Source organism: Apostichopus japonicus, chromosome 14 (genome assembly GCF_037975245.1).
Source record: "Apostichopus japonicus isolate 1M-3 chromosome 14, ASM3797524v1, whole genome shotgun sequence".
NCBI lineage: Eukaryota > Metazoa > Echinodermata > Holothuroidea > Aspidochirotida > Stichopodidae > Apostichopus > Apostichopus japonicus.
Genome location: NC_092574.1, coordinates 17,343,263 through 17,367,250, shown reverse-complemented (window position 1 = coordinate 17,367,250; position 23,988 = coordinate 17,343,263). Strand labels below are relative to the sequence as shown.

Below are 23,988 nucleotides of genomic sequence, written 5' to 3'. Positions count from 1 at the left end.
TCGCTGTTTTGGAGGAAATTTGAAAAAGTTCAAACCATTGTTAGCAGTGACTTTGGGATATGATTTAGCAGCTATAATTCTATTAGATATAAGTGTTTGAAAATGCCAGTAAGCATTGCTCATATCTCGCCAGGGTCTCTAAATGGACTATAGCTTGCAAACACCACTGTAAATAACAAAACAGTTTCAAATTTGTAATCAATAACATCAATATAAGTTTGTGGAAATAGATTATAGAACTTGTTCCTTGGCATCCATTCTGTTTGGACTACTTAAGAAACTCGCATGTGGGTTAGAGAGGCCCTTCAAGCGGGGACGTGGGGGGGGGGGGCCTCTGTTATAAATAAGACAAACTGACTTTGTTTTGAAGTACCACTGGTGTTCATGGCTCATATAGGCATCATAAATGCATGATGCATGGGTATAGTCTTTGTACTGAAAAGAAATAAATGTAAACACTGCAGCCTGTGCACACACAGATGGGAAATATATTACAGAACAACGCGCACTTTTACAACAATACATTAAAAATACTATAACGGAAACGAGGCAAGATGACGTCACCCTCATGAACAGTATCACAAAAAAAAATGAAAGAAAAACTGCAACATGTTGTTAACGTGATGTCGTCCTCCATCAGGTTCATTACGTTGAGTAAATTTCAGAAAATCTAATATCCACTTTAATTGATGCAATGGTTGTCGGTGGGATGGGTGACCAAGTGTCCATTTTCAGATGAACAACGGTCAGTAGAAATTGGTGGACTTAACTCATCTATAACAAATCAAAGACAACGATGTCGGGTTATTAATATTCGTTTGCTTACAATAACGATCTTTGTACATGAACATAACGGCTTTTGTCTATTGAACTCGAAAAAGTACCCGGATGCAAAAAGTACTCGATTTCGGTACTCGGATTCTTAAAACAGTACTCGGACTAGCATGGGCGGCGATCATGTGGGGGACGGGGGGGGGGGCATGCCCCCAATATTTTAGGGGCGATATAGGATCTAATATCCCCCCCCCACCCAATATTTGGTGGCATAGCACTTTTGTGCTTCTAAATTGAAAATAAATGCGTGAGATTATTTATCCAAATCATATTTGGCGGTGGCTAAAACTTCATCCAGCACATGCTGCGTGAGGTAAATGACTCTTCGTGGTCGTTTCTGTGACCTGCGACCGTATAGCATGTTGTCACTCATGATTTGTCTGTACATCTCTTGTGTATGAGTGTAAGTACGTACAGTCATATATATGATCCACATCGATATGGGTTCACTGGGTTTCCATTTGGCCTGTTTCTTACAAGATTTCTAACCGCAGGCGCGTAGCCAAGTGGGGGGGGGGGGGGAGGGGCGGGCGGGCAAAGGAGGAGACCGCCCCACTCGAGCATATTTTTGTACTTTTTTTTTTATGATATCGAAGTTTTATCGTAGACGTTATAAGTGGTTTTAATATTTGTACACCAATAAATTAACTGTGTCTGAATTTTCGAAAATTCCCTGACCAACATTCTTCATCATACTTTCTATATTGGGTTGTCCATAGATGAATTTTGTTCAACATACTGGGTATGTTTTGAAGTAAATTTATTATTCAAATTCTGAACAAATAATGGGCTTAAAACCTTGAAAAGTCGGGCTGACGGGTTTTGTGGGCCGTTACGGAGTTACGTAGTATTAGCTACAAAAGCAATGAGATGCAATGAGGTCGAACATGATGTGTGACTGGTGACAATCTTGAAAAAAGGTTATGGATGGAGAAAAAAAACTATTGGGAAAAACTTGGTTCTCAGGCAAAAGTGTACATCTGGTTGGTCATTTTCAAGCCTGAGAAGTGCCATTTCCTGTGACCTAGGGGGCTATCAAAACCAGAAATTTTCCTGCTGCCGGCTGAGTTCTGACCATGGAAAATTCTGAATATCAATTGAGACCAAATCTTGACAACCAGAACTTCGACCCAGATATGGATTTAAACAGAAATTATCACGAAGAGACCAAACATGCCTGGTGACCTTCCATTTTTTAAGTAAAATAAGTTAAATGTATCAAATAGAGAAGGATGAGCGACCAGTTGTCTGATGTGATGTATTTATTAAGACTAGCATTCAATATCACTCAGCTGGGACAATATTTGGTATTGATGTACTTTCATATCCCGCTTCAGAGCAATCGCATGGACGGTGTGAGCACCATGACCACCTCGCTTGTATTTCAAGTTCAAATACTGTTCAATATATATAGGACAATAGAGTGGTCGAGCATTGGAAACCTATACCAACTGGCTGTTCAGTATGAATGTGCATGATAATAGTACGTAGTAACTATAGCGACGGTTCCTGGTACTTTCTCGTGCAGTACGTAAGATATGTCATGGTTCTTCATCCTTACGCGATTCTACTCAGTAAGTTTGCCTTAACAGCTTAATATTTCTTGTAATCTCACTTTATTGAAGCCAATGTCTTGGCAAAGAAAGGAAGAATATATAACTACACCTGTAGTGAAGTTTCTAATTTCTTGGATTATGATATACCAATGTACTACAATTCTGGTAAGAATAAACTTTCAATGATTTAGATATCCTCCCAGAAGATGAACATTGAACAAACATGACATCATACCAAACTCTGTAGGAACTGGTTGAACCCTGGGAGGATGGATCTGAAGACCAAGTAGACTCCTATCATGACGGACATCCTGGATGTTGTTATCCTCAGTACACTGGACTGGAAAAGTATCTGAAAAACAAAGAATGTAACTGTCCGGATGGAGGAGGAGTGGTTAGGGGGGGGGGTGCTGGCAAATTTTTCTTGACAAAATATTTCTGATTGCCGCTACAAAAAGTCTCGAATATCCCATAACACATACTTTCAGCTCGATCGAAATGGATGTTGATACTGCACTATCATACAATGAACAATCCAGTAGTCCGTTTTATTCTCATAATCCATCGAAATTTCAATTTGCATCATGTCACTAATAAACATGTAAATTTTTGAGATAAAATGTAAAAACATGTGAAATACAACTTCAAAATTTTAAGAGAAATACGACAAAACTTTAAAGTTAAAACTTCGCCATTTTATAGAAAAATATCATATTTTTGAGATAAAAGTTTGAGTTTGGCGTGAACAATTCCGAATTAAACATCTCGTCTTTTTATATAAATCATCATTACCATAAGTGAAAATCCAACTTAGACGAAAAAGCGCCTTAATGTTAACATAGAAATTGGTGGATTCCTCGTAAAACGTAAAGTTTTTAAGGAAAAACACCAAATGCTTGATATAAAACATCAATATTTTGAGATGAAAAGTCATTTTCTTAGATAAATTAGATAATTTGGAGATATCACAAACAAATTATTCTTTGGAACGGCCGCACTTCTGGCTTGGGCTGATCAATTTTTGTTGCATGTATTTCTAGGTCCTGGTGGGCAGACCTGACAGGATGCAGGGGGGGGGGCTGCCGGAAGCTGCATTGTAAAAAACCTAGCTACATTATCGAATAAACACAGAACGAATTTAAATTTGAATTTGAATTCAAAGAGAATTTTTGAATATCCAAAGTCTATGCGAACCTACAATGACTTTACGGTACCTCATTCCTTTCCCCATTCTTACTAAAAAGTTTTCCTCATCCAAAGTTTTTCTTAAATCCATGTTTGTGGAACGAAGGAGCACTGGGACTGAGAATTTTGAAGTTAAATCACTTGAATGCCGACCACGTGACACCGGCCTCAGCGCCTATAGGTCCTGATGTGAGTATAACTTTTAATATTGTAAGATATCTTATATTTTACGAATTTTGAGGCTGCTGCAGGCTAAGTGAGAGGATTGGAAAAAACTTAAAGTAGAATCGTAGAGGTACAATTATCACAATCATTTATCTTTCACATGTTGGTACTTTAAACATTCTCTTAACATATACAGTGATGGAATTTCCAGAAATTGGAAAGTTATTGAAAGAAAAGAGAAGAATTAAACACGAAAGCTGTGATTTAAATTTAACTTACCAGCTGGAGGAAAAGGATTATAAGATCCAAAAAAACAGCAGCCCATGTTTTTTTTTTTTTTTAAAGTCAAGTTGAAGGTATCACAAAGTTCTGAAACCGGGTTATGTTTTACCTCTATTTATATGTATCTCCTATATGGTTAAGTAAACGCAAAAGTACGGAAGCCTAAAGAGGCATTGTTGTGTCGTGCAAATGCGCCTTTAAAGAGCATACCGTAAACAAGCGTTAATCTCTTAATGCGTACTTAATGAATTTTAATCTATACTGCGATTGGGTGGAGGGAAGGAGTATGATGTGCGGGGGGGGGGGGGGGGTGACAGGCTAATGAAAGAGAGGAGAAAATGAGACAGGTGTTCGGTGCGGGAATGGGGTAGGGGGTTGTCAAGGATTAAATAGAAGTGGAACTAATGATAATTCTTTTCGCCGTCAGTTAACATGTATACAGATAATTGTAAAGTTCCATAGTTTGAATAGTAGGTATTATGAACATTACTATACATGGTCTTGTCAGGACGACAGAACACGATTGTTGCATAATCTTATAAAAGTCTTGGTTAAGTGAGTCCAGACAAACACCGTAATGAATCTTTGTGGAATCGTTGGTTTCAAAGGATCCAAATCGAGCTAAGAAAAAAAACTGATTAGGTTAAATTTACTAAACATAAAAACAACAAATGGTAACATTTGGGTCAGAACAATTAACTACAATCTCCCTTGTGTATTGTGCTTTCTTTGTCATATATTCCTCACATCACGAAAGCTGGCTACGTGCCTGTTTACAAAACACGCAGGTCTGATCTAATTTTGTGTTTTCATTAAAGACGACACTCAAGTGCCGGAATTTCGACTCAAGGTTCAAAAGTTCAATCAAAGTTAAACAAAACACTAAAACAAAGAAAGACGTACTACAAAAATGAACCGGATTTGTTTGAGATTATAAATTCAACACCCAACAGTCCTACTCTTGCTTAGGTTAGATGGCCAAACACCCTACCGGCCTCCTCCTACCCCAGCCCCATAGAATTCTGCTTTAACTGACTCAGTGTAGTCCTCCTCCTCTCACGGTAAAAGCAAGTATTCTGTCTTTCTCTCTTGGCTCTATTTATGTTTCATGCACTACAAAACGTACACAGAAATTTCAACAATAGTTATTCATTTCTGTTTTGCATAGGATTTTGCCTCTATTATAATTAGAATTTGCAGCGGAAAATACAATGAAGCCTTGTCCATGCAAGATGATATAAGTGCAATTAGAAATATTTGGGTGAACTATGTAGCTTTGTCCTGTTCATTATTGGGACTATGGCAAACGAACTTGTGCACACGACACACGGCCCACGACACGCCTCAATGATATTGACCAATCGTAACGTAACCCCAATGGAATAGGGCTTTACAATGTATTAAATCTTTCACGAAGTGGTAGGAATCTTCCTCACAACTTAAGTCTTTTTTATTTGTACATGCGGTTTGTAACAAGCTACCAAAGTTTCAGATGTAACACTGCATTTCAGACACATGTGACTATTTCATTTGTGTTCCTGTCGTATTTTCTTATCCACCACGAACCTAAACAGTCACGATATGCTATATAGTTCTGCACACGAGAAAAGGGACACCGATGCAATAGAGTAACAAAAAAACACACAGCCTTGGTATGATTATTCGTGGAAAGAGTAACTGCTGAAATGAAGGGGGAGCACGCGTCAATGATTACGTTAGAAACGATCATCTTTTCGATGATAAACATTACAAATCAAACTGTCCAGTAAAATACACAAACCATACGATCGACCAGATTCCTTTCCCAACCTGTCCGGGAAAAAAACCCTAATCTCACTACAAAACACCTAAATCATAAAAACGACAGTGTACAGACCTCAATCTCCAAAAATAGATCACCATGAGTTCGCAGCACATCCTACAGCAGCCACGATCTCACATTCGGAACTGGATTCCAAATCTGATATTTGTACCAAGCAGAACCAACCCTAATACCTACACTCGATACTAAAGCAATTGCTTGAAATCTACACCAAACGGAAGAATAATACTCGTCTGTGTGTCATTCTGGACACCAACCATGACAATATCAGCATTTTAAATATCTTAACTGGAATTGTTAAAATCTGTTGGTTAGATTGCTGTTGTGGCAAACACAAGTGCCTCCAATTTCCGATTCTAGTTCCAATTTCATTTTCAGCTTGCAAAGCCGCTGTGTCACTTCCGGCTGCTTCGCACACGGAGCGCCGAGCCGCGCAGTCTATCTAGTTAGTGTAGATCAGTAGCTGGGCTTCACCACCATGCAAAGGGTATAAAACATATGCTACATTCTAACTTACTCTAATTTCATTAGATATCGAATATTTAATTAAACTAATATATCACAAATGTGGTATTGGCTCATATGGTTTATGCAAGGCAACAAACATCTGCTATATCCTAACTTACTCTAGTTTGATAAATGTCTCGTAATTAATTTAAGTAATGTCTCCACCCCGAGAAACACCCTAATTGTCTATAAATGTGGCTGAAATTAAGACATAGGGTACTTAACATAATCTATTACAGTCATAAATTATCGCTGTTTTTAATAAAGAATCGGGTAAAAAATCGAAACTATAAAATTTGCACACTCTGTCGCTTACTGAGCTGCTACCCTGAGGTGGAGCCGAGTTTTAACCTCGAAAATCATCGTAATTGTCCATAAACGTGGCTTAAATAAATGCAAAGTGTTTTCAACAGACTCTGCAATAAATACATACAGCACAGTCTTTTTTATAGAGTCTTTTTACCTCTTTGTAGAAAGAAACACCAATTAATATAAGATTCTCATTATATCAAAGTCCATGCGAAGCTTCCATATCGCTTTTATCCGCTAGGTGGAACTTATTTTGGTGGGCGTAACTGATTTACATGTCATTATCTACCCTGCGGTGGAGAAGTTCAAAGCTGTAACCCATGATGACACGTTCAGCAGCAGCAGCGGTGCTGAACGTGCATGCTAACTTCAATCTGGTTTAATTACGTTATATTACGAATGTACGGCTGAATGTGCGGCTCACTTGACTGTAGTAGAAAACTATAGCCTCTTCATGGTATGAAAACTTATATGCAAGTGCCATAATGGGTCAGGCCAATAGTCATCATTATGTTGGGAGATAGGATACGCCAGCCTTAATAACCTGTCTATTATCAGGTTATCAGTGATGGGACTCCCCGGTAGCGCCGGGTATAGAGGGTACGGATGTTGTCCCGGGGAGGTTGATTCAAAATCAAACTATACGAATCTTACAAATTACCGTCTCGATCACTCAAAATAATAAATTAATTTAAGTTGATGTTTATGACGATTTATTCTCTTCTCCTCTCATATTCATGATGAGTAATAATCCATGTTAACAGACATTAAATCACGTGTTGAAATTGCAATGTGGGTAATGAATACAATAACTATAAGAGACCCTTCTGATCAGTGGCGTAGGAAGGTACTTTTGAGTGGGGGGGGGGGGCTGAAGACTGATGGCCGGCCTGGGGGAGGGGTCTAAGGGGAGGGGGTGTCCCCCTCCCCTTTGGATTTTTTTTGCATTTCCAGGGGGCCTCAGGTGCAATTTGGTGCTATATAGCACACTTCAACCCACCCACTCCATTTTGTATATAATTTTGCATTTTCACCTGGCCTTAGATGCAATTTGGTGCTCCAAATGAGATTTTTTTCTCATTTGGAAATGAAAAAGGGGTTTTCTGACTTGCGAAGCGGGGGGGCGGAATGATACTTCCGCCCCTCCACATTTTTCACTGGGGGGCTGGCGCCCCCCCCCCCAGCCCCCCCGGTTCCTACGCCCTTGCTTCTGATAATCTAGATCTCCAGAGGTCTTGGCGACTGCGAAAACTCGCCCTAGATAGCTGAGAGCAGAGACTACTATTATAAGTTGTTATCATACAAACATTACTCCAATCATAAGTGAACACTTTCCAAGTAAGCCCCGTCTACATTGGTGACGAATATCAAGAGTCTACAAATAAGCATTTGATAACTGACAATAGGCACATTGTTCTGGAGGGTTTAAATTAAGATCCGATGTAAAATACAATTTTCTTACTTTGTTCTTCAAAATAGAGAGTGAAAAATGTAGTAAATACCTCCCAAGGATTAACACACGGCATAGCAGCTGTAGTCTGCTCAAACAAGCGTACATTATCCATATATTTTACAGAAACGAAAGGATATGTTTGAAAGCGCTATAGGCCTATATCTTCACATCCATCGTATATATTTTATAATTTCAGTCCCAGACCACGGACAAAATGGCGGTGGTTAACTGGGACAATTTTGACGGTCACTTTCGGTGATACATTCTCTATTTTATAATGTAAACCGATTAATTAGTTGTATCCTAACAGGCTATGGAAAACCTGAACTATGCCTGCCCCTCTCCCTTTTTATGACTTGTCCGCGGACGTCCCATTATTTGCCCAGCGGGCAGTTTTCAGTACAATTCGTCGTTCGACGAGGTATCCTTGATAATCTTCGCATTTGATGTCCCGTTGGCGTTCTTAAATTACTTTGCTTTCGATTGATTTCCGAGCCAAGTGAACCAGTCCAACATTAGCTCCAACGAGAACAGTACCGGTAAACAGTAGCCAATAGGCGTAACCGAAATGTGTGACGTCAGCAGTAAAATCCGGCTCCGAATCGGAATCAATGTTGTCCCTCATTTGAGTTGGATACAGAATACTGTACATTAAAAAGGATATGAAGGCACAGATACCTGTCAAGGACAAGAATAGAAAATTGGTTACCATGGAGATTACAGCTCGTGAGTTTGTTCTATTTTACAGGAACATGTGCCTCCTTGTACCAACTGGAAAAAATTCATTCCCCCGATGTAGTATTAAAATCGAAACCCAATATATAGGCATTTTTAAATCTTTTTATCAGACCATGATCCCACACACTCGTTCCCCTTCCCCACACCCCCCCCCCCCACTTCAACACCGAACCCGGCCCCCATGACTGCAGAAGCAAGGATGAGTAAACCTTGGAAATTTTTGAACAAGTATAAATAGAAGAAGGATTAGGAAAATAAAAACACCAGGACACATCGTTGTTCCATAGTCACTCGTGTGTTATGTTGACACATCAGTTGCGTGGGTCTTTTAAACTGGGGAGTGGAGGAGCGCCGGATGATGGAGGGTTGGCGTCACAATCAACAAACGGGTGACCTTCAAAAGTATTTAATGAATGAAAGTACAGTGATCGTAACTTTTACTAGAAAATTATTGTAAAAATTCTCGCTGAAAACTCTTGAATTGTTTTGAAGTATATTTACCTGATATTGAATACCAGATATAAAGACCTATGGGTCCTTGTAAAGTCTGGATAGGAACGATGAAGGCATTTTCCATCGACAAGAAAATCCCCACCACATTGAAGACACAGGCAACACAGAGAAAGCTCAGGACAGCGGCTGTAACTCCCTTGGTGGACGATGTATGTTCATTGTAAACTGGATCACGAGAAAACATAAATAAATCAAAATTAGATGGAGCCATATAAGTTCGCTTTTAAGTAGAATATAACAATATATTATAAATAATTAAGAATATTTAATCGTTGTTTGGAAATAATCCACGTTTTGCGTGGTTTAACAAAACCTGCCACTTGCACTATGGTGCAACATACAATCATTTGCGAATGTCATGGAACGCCCTCCAGATTATTTATCTATCATTCATTTCATACATGACGCCAAACAGGAAAACCCTTCAAAGTTGTAACATTTGTAACAACTTAAACCCAACAAAGCGTAACTATTGCCCATTGTCTAATATAAACCGGCCCGACAATGCCCTTTACTAATCCACGGAATTGACCTGGAAACCCGTAACCTGTTTCAGTTACCCACCGAACTGCAAGATTGGGTCTACTGCCCCCACACAATTGTGAACTCCTCTACAAGTCTACATGAATGTGAGAAATTCACTATTTTCTTTTCTGTTGCAAAATAAGTGCATTCGATTGCATGGCAACGGATGTTAACAATATTATTTGATATCCATTCATTCACCTTTTTTATCACTCATAGCGCACAAAAAGTACGTATGAAAAGTTAACATTATACGTAAAAGTGAACTAAAAACTGTTCCATTGCTCAGTTGGAATGAAGTGAAAAAATTAACAGTTTTAAAGAAAAATGTTGATTTGACGTGTTACGATAAGTTGTCAATTAAATATTTTGCAGAAAATTGTTCAATTGCTCAGATGGAATTAAGTGAACAATTGAACATTTTGCAGAAAAATGTTGAATTGACGAGATATGATAAGTTGTCAGAAAATTGCAGAAAATTGTTCAGAAAATTGTTCAAATGCTCAGTTAAAGCAACTGAGTAATCCAACATTTTCTGATTTGGATAAGATATTATCTTGTTATCTAAACAATTTACTGGAAATGTCAACTTATGGAGCAAGGTTTATCTTATTTTGATTGTCCGTATTTAAGCCTACAATACAAAGATATTTGTTGCGGGCTTTTTTTTTACTTACCATCCTCCCGACCCCTGACCTCACACCCCCCCCCACGGTCGTGATAAACACATATTGAAAAGAAACATATATTTAACAATGTTTTCTTTACGAAGGACTTTGTACTTCAAGTCACGTATAGTGTTCAATAATCACATAAAAGATAGCATAGTAAATAATATACAGCAATAAAACTACAAGTATACCTTAGATCAACCAAGATCAAGGCCTTTACAACACACTCTACGAGTCGTACGGTAGGACAACAACTTGACTCTATACGAGTCGTAGTACGGTAGGATTGTGCATATCCTCACAATGAAAATTCAGGTTTGTTATCAAGAAAACTCATATAATGTAAACAAAATCAAGAACATATGCACCGGGTACTCGATTAAATGAAGTTGTGATGTTTCATCAAGTTTGACAACGCATATATGAACAACATGTTCGTGTAACCTTTCACGTTTTATTTCCCCGATAAGTATAATGAGTAATACACATGACTATGCATTCCACAATTCCACGGCCTATATACTGTTTATGAGATAATGTGAAACGATATACTTTTCCCACAAATTTCAAATTGTTTTATTCTAATTTATATTTTATATTATATTTAATTTATACTTCAGTGCCATATTGAATATGAGTTCAAAGTCTTATTGAACAAAGTCCCACATTTGAGTAAATAGTTAACATTTTATCACTTAGAGTGACAGACGATCATTAGTAAACAATTCAATAACTGACACCGCCGTCTCTGAATATTCATATATGACATCATGAATTCTTCTTGTCTTGACAACTTGAGACTTCAACGGTGTATTTCTTTGCAGTATTATCATTTCTCCAATTCCAGCTTCTATATACTGACAAAAAAGTTTTGCAAGAGAATTTCGAAAATACGTAAATCTAAAGCCATAGCTACTCTACCAGATCTATTTCTTGTTGTTGGTTTTTTTCTACTTCAACTGGTCAACCTTGGCGTGTGTCAATTTAAAAGCTTAAAGACAGTGACCCAGTGTATTTTCTTTCACAACCGGTCAATTTTTAAGTTTTGCCTGCCTCAAGGTTTACCAGAGGAATCTCGATGAAATGAGTCCGTAGATGTATAGAAGAGTAAACATCTAAGCATGTCTTTGTTCTCCTCCTTTTCATAAAAGTAAATTTCATATGCTGTTTAGATGTAGTTTTGATATGTACAGAAGATTGGTTTATCAATAAGACGGAGTGTAAGTCACCAGGCTTACAAAACTCCATCTATTTTATCTTGTCATTTCCTTTTTGTCCCTCAAAGTTTCGTCTTTTTCTTAACATTTCGACATTTCCTCAAAATATTATACTGTAATTCCATCACCATTTTGCACTTCCATAATGTTTGTCCTCAAACTGTTGCCTGCCATTCAGTATCGCCCCACTGTCGAAAAAACGGTACCGCCTCTGACTATACGACGTTGCACAAAGCATGTTGGAGAATGACTCATATCAAAGCGACGTCCAACCTCAGCACTGAATATTTTAGACGTTCTGCCCCCCCCCCCCCCGCCCCAACCGCTCGAATAGTCGCCAATTCGAGGGCTATACCTCTGTCTTTTGTACTTGCCAAGAACAATCGTAAAGGCAGTGTTATGGCGAAATTGAAATTAGATATGATATTGATAAGGTAACAGTGAAACACGTAAATGTATAAGACCACATTATCGCGCCATTCAGCATTCTCGCAGGTTTTGGTAGGTGTTACATTGCATGAAATAAATAAACATGCACATACACACCATTATAGGCCATTAATTTGGACCTCTAACCTCTCGGCCGGATATCTGTCATAAGCCTACATATATATATATATATATATATATATATATATATATATATATATATATATATATATATATATATATATATATATATATATATATATATATATATATATAGGAATAACGGAAAAACTGTTAAACAACTATGCTGCATTTAGAGAAAGGCTGGATCTCGAGTGAGATACAATAATTGAATTAGGTAGGTGATTGGAAGTAAAACAGCCAATGTTTGGTTTATATATATATATATATATATATATATATATATATATATATATATATATATATATATATATATATATACACTTACCTGTGAATCGCTCCGCTTTTCTTAAACCATATCCATAATTGTATTGCTTAGTTCCCCATATCAGTCCGACTGTGATGTTGCCAAAGTTAGCTGCATTTATATCTTTATTAGAAACACTGCCTTTCACCATTTCTGCTGAGAAGATACATGCAAAGAAACACCCCAGTGACACCAATGCAACCAGGAGTGTAACCCCATAGAGAATCTTCTGCCGCCTCAAACTCATTGTCTTCTACATGTATCAAAAATGTCTCACAATATGATAACGAACGTCGAAATATATAAGTTGAAAGCCTAATGTATAATGTATGTGAATTCTTACAAAGCCGCGCTCACGATCGACGATCCCTGATCACCGAGATAAATTCTGAGCACGAGAATGCTAAGTCAAAGACTTGACTAACGGCTTAGGTATGATAACCCCTTTAGCAATTTGCTTCTATATACTTTATAAATATCCACCAAGCAGTTATTCGTCATGTTTTATATAGATAACATGCAGTATAACTTATCAATGTAGAGAGAGAGAGAGAGAGATGAGCCGTGAACAAACTTTTCTCTATCAGCATGAGTTTATTGACACGAAACTGCATCATAAACAAGATAAGTACTATCATTCAGTAACACACCCAGTTTATTGTCGAATACAACTTCATATAGTGTAATAAATGAGATGTCGGATCGTTGGACTTTGTACAACGTTCGTTCTATATTCAATCATGTTTTGTATCTGAGACTATATGGATGAGAATAAAAAACTTCGATAGCAGCAGTAAAATGAACGAAGAGGTTGGGGGAGGGGTCTAAGGGGAGGGGGTGTCCCCCTCCCCTTTGGATTTTTTTTGCATTTCCAGGTGGCCTCAGATGCAATTTGGTGCAATATAGCACACTTCAACCCACCCACTCCATTTTGTAAATAATTTTGCATTTTCACCTGGCTTTAGATGCACTTTGGTTCTCCAAATGAGATTTTTTCTCATTTGGAAATGAAAAAGGGGTTTTCTGACTTGCGGAGCGGGGGGGGGGGGGGGCGGAATGATACTTCCGCCCCCATATTTTTCACTGGGGGGATGGCGCCCCCACAGCCCCCCGGTTCCTACGCCCTTGGCTAAAAGTAAATTCGTACTTCAGTCATGGTCTGCTGATACAGCGCGCATGAACAGAACGGAGTGATTAAATTTATAAGTTGATACAGAATGAAGTGTTTGTTATATTCTATATCAGGCCATTAGACTACGTTAAATTTTCTACGTGGTAGTGCGGTTACTGACGATGTGGAACCTTTCTATCGAACATCGATCGTCTGGGGCATGGGAATATGTTTGTATAATTGAAGGGGTAGACTGACATTTGATAGTTTTAACGTCCTCCGCAGGCGGGCACGAAAGACAATTTTCTACCGAGGAAAATGTGGGACCTTTGGAAATGAGGGGCGGGTGGGGTGGAGGGGGCGGGGGTGCGCATCGTCGACGCACCCTCACCCGCCCAGTTGTAAGATATATATATATATATATATATATATATATATATATATATATATATATATATATATATATATATATATATATATATATATATATGTTCGAACCCCGGTGGAGACTGGAATTTTTTTCTCTGTTCTGGATTTGGTGGATTTTTTTCTGGAACGGTGGTCGAACTGACTTGTTCATGCTTAGCTCACAGTGAGGTTTGATAACTGTACTGCAAACCTCGAAAGATGTTATCCGGACTAGGGGCTGAATAACACTTACAGGTCATGAGCATAGGCTTATGAGGCGGGGGAGGGGTCTGTGTAAATTCGGGAAATATGCTGAGAATTTTTCGGGCACCTACTGAAACAAAATAAATTGCAATGTGTTGTTCAATGGTTAATCTTATATTATTATTATCATTATTATTGTAACGACTTCCCCAAAAGTTATAACATGGGAGGATAAGAACACGGCAACTGATTGTATTTAATTGGCATGCGATGTAGTAACCGATGTAAGTGTATATGATTATCCACTTTAAGATGTTGATCGCGCGGAAAAGTTTGGTTATATTTTTTTTCGGGTAAGTCGTTACAGCCCCCCCCCCCCACCAAATCAAAATGGGCTGGCTCCCACGCCTATGGTCATGAGTGGTATAGCTATGGGTCTAAAGGTCCTTTCTCGGCTGATAAAAGGTCGACTAGTGCTTTAGAATAAAGAGAAGCGAAGTCTTGAATTTTTATATTGAATTTTCGAACTTATGTATCAAAGTTTCAACTTTTGTATGACATAGGCCTTTATTAAAGGATACCAAAAACAAAAACGTACTTAACAGATCAAGTCGAAAAATTCGCGTTTTGAGATAAACTTAAGTGAAAATATCGAATTGTCAAGTAAGAAAGTTTAAATATTGAGAAAACTGTTAAAATTTTGAGATAATTTGAGTAACTTATCTGCAAAATCTATATCTTGACTAGTCTGTGACTCTTGAGATAAAATGTTTAAAATTTCTTTATCCCATCTGGCCACCGGTTACAGCTGTTGAATCTCACCACACTGGAGCTTAGGAGGTTACGTGGGGACTTGATCCAGGTTTTCAAGATTGTGTATGGTTTCGACAATTTATCCATTACCGACTTTTTCATGTTTGCAAACAGTAGTTGTAATAGAGGTCATTGTCTTAAACTTCAAAAGTCGCATAGTAGGATTAATATTCGGCATAACTTTTTTTCTAATAGGGTTGTGAATGAGTGGAAAAGTTTGCCTGAGAAAGTTGTACTTGCAAGTAGTGTCAATGGGTTTAAGAATGCTTTGGACAAGCACTTTAAGCATTGTAATCGGGTCTGAGTGTTTGTGTCTTCAGTTTTTTCCCTCTCTTTATAGGGTCCTTGATGGGGACTTAAGTGTCCCTCCTGATCCTTTTTTCTACTAAACTAAACTAAACTAAACCGTATATCTACAAAAGTAAGAGTGGTTTTACGAAGAGCTGGCCGCCTTTTTCTGCGGTACCACGCACCCGCCCCCCTCCCACCTTCACCCGTCTCACTGCCCATCCAATTAACCCCACGCCATACTCCCTGGTAGCTCCCTTCGTCGTCCTCATGCACTTTTGGAAACTAACTAACTAACGCAACAGTAACCAATGCCACCATGTGCACCCTCTCATCTCGTTGAATTGGTACACATGTATACTCCTGCAAGATCGAAATCGGATTGCGCATTTGGTTGTCTTGTTCGTTTTATTTGTTTAGTTTTGCTTTAAGAGAAGGAGAATATATCAATTTTGACGGAAATAAGTTAAGTTAAAGTGGTGTACTCTATTGTGCCATGCATGAACTAAATTGCCAAACGTGCAACGAGAATATGGTTGTTGCTAAGAGGTGCAGTCGGTGTAAACATTCATTTTACTGGTGAGCAATATTATAAGACCCATCGAAATTGTGTCAACAATGGTTCGGCCAAACGAATGACAAGTTAGACCTAGGCTAGGTCTGTGATCTGACTCGATCATAATTTCCAAAGCAACCTAAGTCTGAGTTTACTAAAGCATTTCTTTGGATAGTACCGTCAGAGGCTTGCGAGGAAAAGTTCAGATAAATTGAATGTCGAAATATATTGTAGAGACTTCAAGATAGAGATGACCAAACACCATGGATGTGTGTGCTCTACTGATCTATTTTCTCCCCTTGTATCTTCACAAACTGTATACCAGGAATGTGTGACTGCACATCCCTGGATGTAAGCTCATTACTTAGTATAGTCAGTATTGCGAAGTTCGCCATACTGCGAAGTTCGGGCACCCTAAGAAATACACGATTTTCACCATGAAAACCTACAGGAAGAGCCAAATTTCACCAAAAAGTACGAAGCTACAGTTATTTTCTCTCCAAAATGACCCGTGTGCAAGAAATTACTTACATATTTGTCAATAAAATGACGAAGATCTATGAAGTCTGTTATAATTACTGAAAGAGCAACAGCGCCACCAATTTTTACCAGCGCCACACTGTGGGTTGCGTGACCCAACTTCGCAATACTCTAGCAAGAAATACCAGTTCCACAATCACGAAGAATCTTCTTGGAAAACAACGTGAAAACAGTTTGCAGGAAAGAAAGTTTGGCCGTGTATCGTACTATAACAAAATTCTCCCACCATATGAAGTATATTTTCAAATGATTTATACCAGAAGATTTAGTTTTGGGGTGTTTTAAGTCTTAAGTGGCCGAACTTCGAAGTCACCATCCTACTGTATGGGCTTATACAGATTACACCTAGCATTACCTTTTACATAAGAATTAGAAGATCTTACGGATTTCATTAATGTACATAGAATACTTAATATCTATTACAGGCTTATTTAAAGCAGCACTTTTCATACTTTCCTATTATTTTCTCAACCTACTTGACCCCATGATGCATATCAATTGAAATCTAGCTTTAAATAGTGTACTAATAGTTGAAAATTAACAACTTTGGACATTGTTATTCTTGAAGATATTTTCAGTTAGGATCGCAATAAATCCCGCCCATAATATGAATATTGAAATTCTATGAACAATGTTTTTTTTAGGCTCTCACTGTAGATCGTGGGAGCTGTGCAAGTGACGTTTCCACGCTGATTTCCTTTGCTAAGCTTAGTGAATTGATTATGTACTTTACATTCCAGACAGTAACCTTGAAAGGTGAAGAAGTGGGCAGTGGCAAAAAATAAACGGCAGTCTTACTAAATGGCAGATTTCAGAGGATCTATTTTAATCAATGGCTCATAAATAAACATGTTAGCTATTCATAGATTGGTTAAATTCAAGCTAGTGGATCTGGGAACTGTATGCGATTAATATTTAAATGAGGAATATATAAAAAGACACTCTACTCATTATTTGCAGAAGTCCTTAAGTACTTGCCAATTAGTGCTCTTGACAGGGAATAAAACTTGGCTAATATCTTAGCTTGCTGTTTTGTGATGAATACATGTAAAAACTCAATTGACATGTGATCCCTAGAATACGATTATGGATTAACAGAATCATATCTCTTTCAAATTTGCAAAGAATTACAAGGAATAATGTAAAATATGTTTTAAGACAATTGGTAGTTCATGGTCATTAGTCTGTTTTACTGGTAAACAAACTGCCAGTACTTTCCACATTCACAAGATGTAATAACATAGCATATGGGATTGTTTATGCTTAGCTTGCTTCCTTACTTATATCTAGAGTACTACTGGTGAATCACTAGAAAGACCACAGTTTGTGTATCAACTAGATACTGGTTGTCAATAGCTGTTATAGCTTAATATTGTATTTAGTTTCATTTTCAGCTCTAGGAGATGCCAGATTAAAGATTGGTCAAATCACAAACGACTATGTCAAGTTATAGCGGACAGACAAAGCGGTGACCAAGAGATGAAGATTTCACACAAGCTTTGCATGGACCAAACTGCCAACAACAGGATTCAGTCAGATAAGGAGGTCAACAATTCTAAGGACAGCCACTTCACACAGACTTTCTCATCATTTGCTGACAATGAGAGAACAGAGAAACACAGTGAGAGCAATGACGATGATGCTGCTAAATTTGTAAATATTACGGTGATGAGTAACAAGAAGAAGCACAAACTAAACGTAAACATAACTTTATCTAGTACACAAATGTGGGACAACATCGCAGCCAAAATTCATGTCCCAGCAGAACAGTTGAAAATGATTCACAAAGGACATAAAATCGACAAAGATGACATTCATAGAGTGATGGCAGAGAAAGCAGTTTTCCAAGCTATTGGGATGGAGTCCCTTAAGGAGGAAGGGCTTGACCCTGATAACATCAGTTATATTATGAGAAAAATGAGCACGGACAGAAATACTGCAATCTCTGCACTGCGACTTAAAGGGGATGTCATCGATGCAATTCTGTACCTAGGAAACAGGTGAAAGCACCACTGACACAAGGCAGTAGAACGGGTCTTGTGTTCACAAGTTGGCAACCTTTCCATTTGCAGTATTACTGAAGTTGATGAAAAAAGAAAACTTGATTTTCCCCTGGGCCCTCATCTTCATATTTAGCTAAATACCATTGGATGTGTCTCATCATTTGCATATTAAAACAGAAGTACAAGACAAAAACTTGTCTTGATGTAGCCTCCAGTGTTTTGAACTAGTCAATAAAGTGTTGATAAATTCACTGGTTGTATCGTTGCTTTGGTATCTTTATTCGGTAGGTCTGTCATTAGAGCAACTCTTGAGAACCTTTCTGCTCAAGGACTCCCATTCTCAGGCACTTTATAATATTTTTTTTTTTTTTTAGTATCGTCTCATATCCTGGTACATTTCAAGGCTCAGTTGGGGGAAGTATCAGTTTTACCATTGCATTAGATACAATGCAAGCTCAATGGTAGAAACTGAATGTATGATTCATTGGTTCATGCCTGCTTGTAGTTTGTGTAAAGGAATAAACTAAATGTTTGATTAGTTCTCCTCCAAAGCACTATGCGTCATGTTGCAATGTACTGCAGTGTACAACAGGGAAGGTGGTGGGTTTGGTAGGTGGGGACATGCAGGAGAAGGCATTTGGGTAGTGGTTCAAATGGGTTGGGAACCACTGGTGTGCAGTTAGGAAACACTGTAGTACAAGTAATTAGCAGCTTTTAATTAGATTGTAAAATTTCAAGCGTTAGGTCCACCACATTGCACTCCACGCTGCAGACAAAATAAAAAACAAAGACAGTTGTCCATGGCTTTCTTGTTCTTACTTTATTTTTTACAACTAAATTAATTATAAAATTCAAACAATACCATTTTCAAACCAATCTGGTGTCTTCTTTTAATCTAGACTCTAAAATACAGTACCTGGTGCATTGTTGTATTTACATGGTACACTGCAGCATCAAACTCTGCCACGGTTGCCATTATCGTTGAATTTTCTTTTGTTTTTTGTCTACAACGATTAAACTAAACTTAACATCCAATGATAAACAATATTCCTTCCTGGAGTCAAGGAGCACCCATAAAATGCCTTTTATTATTTTAACGGATCCTTTCTCCTCCCTCTCTTCACCAAGAATTCAGAATCATAACTGACATAATTCATGATTTAGAGAAACTTCACACAAAGGATCTGTTTACTAAGTCATATAGTACATGCAAGTGTGTAAAAATCTTTGAAATAATTTTACATCAGAATACAGCATGAAGGACAAACTTTATGATTCTAAAACAGAATAAAGAAACTTCACTTTGATAATGAAAGGTACAAATCTGAAACACTCATAAGAGAGTAAGAAAAGGCACTAATTTTTTTTTTACCTGACCTCTGAATATTTAACTATTTTCTGATTCCAATTTACAGATTTTTGACTTTAAGAAATATACAGCACACTAAGTTTTATATCAATAATATCATATATTGCTTTAATGCATGACACTTGTCACAGTGAAATGAACTTTAAACAAATTGAAGAACACTTGGTTTAGTATCTACAAGAATACAATTTGTTAAAGTAGACTTTAAAATGTGGCAAAACGTCTTATTTCAAAAAGAAATTGCATAATCATCCTGGGATGAAATTTTTCAGGGGAAATAAAATCACTCCTTCCATAAATTCTAGAGAAGGGACAACTTTTGGCCATCAATTTAGGAGATTAAAAATCGAAGATAATCCGTTTGAATACAATAAAGATTAAATCTTTCTCTAATCTTACAACAAAAATTTTGATATTTTGGTAAGAAAGGCATGGTCACCATTCTATCTTATGAATATTTAAAAAATCAGCAGATTGATGAGAAAAGCCTTTATTTTACTTTGACAAACATGTTCATGCTGCCAAATAAAGCAGTTTTGAAAAAGACTTGTATGAAACTCAAAATGCAGTAAAAATTTCATGGTTCTTGTTACACAGACAACAGAACCATTCTGAGTAATATTATTCGTATTATATATTATTAGAGTGTGGTTAATACACATAGATGCTGTGTGAAACGTAACACTGGTTGGCATAACAATAAGCTAGTGAGAGAAATCACAAGAATAAGAAGATTATGCCACTATAAGTTGACCATTTCCGATTGAATTCGACAATCAGTCTGATCTCAGTCTACTCGAGGTCATTTACCTAAGTCATTCCACATCCACATCTTGTTTGAAAAAAAAACAATAAAAAAACAGAAAAATTACTATACAAGAAAAAATGTCAAAAGTGCAAAAAGAAAAATTAAGCATAGAACTGTTTATTATGTACAGCTGTAAAAGTTGTAAAACAATGCCACCATAAAATAAAACCAAAGTGAATGTTTCATAATTCTGGATAAAAAAGGGACTTCATGGTAAAAAAGCGGTTTTGCATCTCCTGCTTGGAAGAGGAGCAGCTTAGGGGTAGGCATGGCAAAAGGGGTCTCTGTCCAACAAACACCAGTTTTGACGATGTCACTGGTGTATCGTATCTTGAAAGCAGAAAAGCAAATGTTAAAAAATATAGTACTTTTATAGTGGTAAGGTACACCCAATTCACATGCTGATATCTAATAATATGATACCATACAACAGCCAAAAAAAAATATAAAAAATTCAGCAATTATATAACGATGTCACATATAATCCATATGTAATATTCTTTGCAATATTCTTATTAAAATCATCTATGTCCACACATGCTGTCATACAGACATCAACAATTATATTGTTACTCACTTATATACAACATAGTATAGACATATTATCGTCATGGCAATGCTGTTTTTGTCTTCACTGTAGTTGGTACAAAAGTCTGCTATTATGTGACACAATGTGAATCCAGCTACTTAAATAAGGTATTTCCTGACACACAACTTTATAACAAACTTATGAATACAATGTCTATCTACCTGAATACAAATTTATTGACTACTTATTAAATTTACAAGGTTTGCTTCTGAATACAAAGTTTTATGTGAACTATAATAGAATATCATTGAGTTTGTAAAATACATATACATACAAATACATATAGCTGATGACGGCTTTATAGCTTGACCGAAGCAGGTACCAGTGGTTAGAGAGATAAGAGACCGGAGTTGGCTACTACCGGTAAGAAATGCAGTCAAACAACCACTTAGACACATTTCCCATCCGGTAGAAAATCTCATAAATTAATGCAACAAACTGAAAATTGATGCCAACTATTTTACTTCCATCTTACCTCTCTATCCAGAGTAGAGATATGACTAAGACAGCTACACTTGCAACGGAAATTAAACAAAAGTTTCATGGTAAAATATCTTACAAAGATAAAAAACAAAAAGACTGCACAAAGTTACAGGGGAACTGAAAAATGGTTAAAAAAGCTAATAAAACAACACGAAACGGTACTTTGGTACAGGTTGAAAAAGCTAGTGCATTACTAAAACATTACACATTAATACATACTCCATGGGTGTATAGCTAAACATTGGAAAGAGGCTATGATTTGAAAAGGTTTTTAAAATAAAGCAAAAAAGGTCATCACTATTAGTGGAACAATTCTTTCTTCTCATTGCAAATAGTACAAAATAATTTTAAAATTCAAAATACTTCTCATCATAAATATAAAAAAAATGACAACAAAATAACAGGATTACATCAAACCTAATGTCTTTAATATTATGATCTCCTCACTTGGCTCCACACGCTGAGGGGCGGCCATCCAAAATACATATTGCTTGAAAACAGCACAACGGGGATGCGAACAGCACATTGAAATGAACAGGATCGAATAGAAGCAGCACCACAGTATGTGTGTGTGTGTAGTATCATAACAGGTGAAGCTGTTAATCAATGACGACTTTTGACAGCTGACACAGACAGTGTGACAGACTACGTACAAGGACAGTGTGGTGTGGTGGATGATGCATCATCATCTATCACTTCAAAAGTCTGTTTCAAACTGGCGTGGTGGTTGACGACTGGAAAATGGTCTTGGCTTGGCGTTGAGATCCTTCTCACCGTAGTTATAGTTATACCTCTGTGAACTGGAATCCTGAAGACAAAAAGTCACAAAAAAGTAAAAATAATTATTCCATGCTGAGCCAAGTAGAAAATTAAAATGGAAGATTTCAGTCGTCGTCATCCTCCCGAATGTGCTCACAACGGGGGAGGGGACGGACCAATGGTTTTTTATAAAGGAGGGGGTGTGGCCATAGGGTCTTTGAAGTCGACTTCCCATGTAGGGGATCTGGGAGTTTCCGTCCCCCTCCCCCCCTTTAAAAAAAAACATGAAATTTTAGATGTCAAATGGCACACTCTGAGACATATTAAGACCAGATATCAAGTTTTGTAGTTCACACAAATGGAACCCTTTATATTTATTTTTTCTTTAATTATTAGTTTGAGTTGATAAAGATGAGGGAACTCTGGATTTGTGTAGCAGTTTTGAGGTTTATGGATTCCTGCTCATAAAATGCTAAGAAAGCTGCTATATACACATTTGCAATGATATAGCAATTTGTCCACATGGTGTAGCATTTGCTATGCCAGATGAATTATTCAGACTAAGAGGTCCCTTTGATAATGATCTGGTAGAATAAAAAAACAAGAGTGCAAATGTTCCAATATAAAACTAAAAAGATATTTCTCTATAATAAGATTTGTAACAAAGATAAGGATGAGTTCTTATGAAAACTAAACTGATCGTCTATGTACTCAACACTCTCTAGTTTAAACTTCAGTGCAGATACTTACATGTCTCCTCTTCAACAAAAGCACTATCCTGTCTATTAAGCTTCTGCAAAAAAGTCAACTTTTGACAAAAGAATTTTTCATCCTACCAATTATATTTAGCTATTTACCCATGTCCAATTCTTTCCTAATCTAGCATTCCAAATTGTAAATTGCTGTTTCCCTTAAATGGTTCGCTTCTTCACCGTAGACCTTCCGTAGTACTTACTTAGATGGGACTTATGCATTGTACTTACTTAGATGGGACTTATGCATTGTGGAGTAGAAGGGATGGGTAACTCATAACAATAGATACATAGATGACCAAGGTGAGACCCCCAAGACTGACTTACCCGCCTCATTGCTGTAGCAGTTTTGGCAGTGTAGCTGGGACGCTCTGATCCGTACGTCTGTTCCCTTTTGTCCGTTCCCGAGCCTGATGCTGCATACGCAACACTGAAAGCAAAATGAGGACGTAGAAAAAGATACTCGAGGTGAAATGAAACGTAAAGATATATCTCTAGTGAGAAGGTTCAGCCCAGAGGGTGGGGCAGTGCATTCTATGGTTTCACGGTTTCTTCATAAATGCAGGTTGACGGCAAAAAATACAAGTTTGGCAAGTTAAATATATATTTCAATGAGTAAGTACGATGACACGACATCGAAGCCCAAAATAA

General features: G+C 37.4%; 3 protein-coding genes across 10 annotated transcripts in view; 1 reads left to right on the top strand and 2 right to left on the bottom strand.

The window, feature by feature from the left end:
• Positions 1 to 7,356: 7,356 nt before the first annotated feature.
• On the bottom strand, positions 7,357 to 13,216 carry LOC139979983 (clarin-2-like). Its single transcript, XM_071991290.1, has 3 exons — positions 12,676 to 13,216; positions 9,353 to 9,529; positions 7,357 to 8,791 (listed from the first exon to the last, which is right to left on the bottom strand). Exons 1-3 carry the CDS (start codon positions 12,899 to 12,901, stop codon positions 8,577 to 8,579), a joined length of 618 nt encoding a protein of 205 aa, XP_071847391.1. The 5' UTR covers positions 12,902 to 13,216; the 3' UTR covers positions 7,357 to 8,576.
• A 2,644-nt stretch (positions 13,217 to 15,860) lies between these two features.
• Positions 15,861 to 19,368, top strand: LOC139979643 (uncharacterized). Its single transcript, XM_071990653.1, has 2 exons — positions 15,861 to 16,057; positions 17,969 to 19,368. The coding sequence occupies exons 1-2, from the start codon at positions 15,975 to 15,977 to the stop codon at positions 18,576 to 18,578; spliced, it is 693 nt and encodes a 230-aa protein (XP_071846754.1). The 5' UTR covers positions 15,861 to 15,974; the 3' UTR covers positions 18,579 to 19,368.
• Positions 19,369 to 19,378: 10 nt separating this feature from the next.
• Positions 19,379 to 23,988, bottom strand: part of LOC139979632 (uncharacterized) — a 54,778-nt gene continuing 50,168 nt past the window's right edge. For all 8 annotated transcript variants that reach the window (XM_071990622.1, XM_071990619.1, XM_071990625.1 and 5 more), the window contains 2 exons: positions 23,665 to 23,767; positions 19,379 to 22,634 (listed from right to left, as the gene is read on the bottom strand). In XM_071990622.1, the coding sequence (XP_071846723.1) occupies positions 22,524 to 22,634; positions 23,665 to 23,767 (214 nt within the window). In that variant the 3' untranslated portion in view covers positions 19,379 to 22,523. The remainder of the gene's footprint in view (positions 22,635 to 23,664; positions 23,768 to 23,988) is intronic.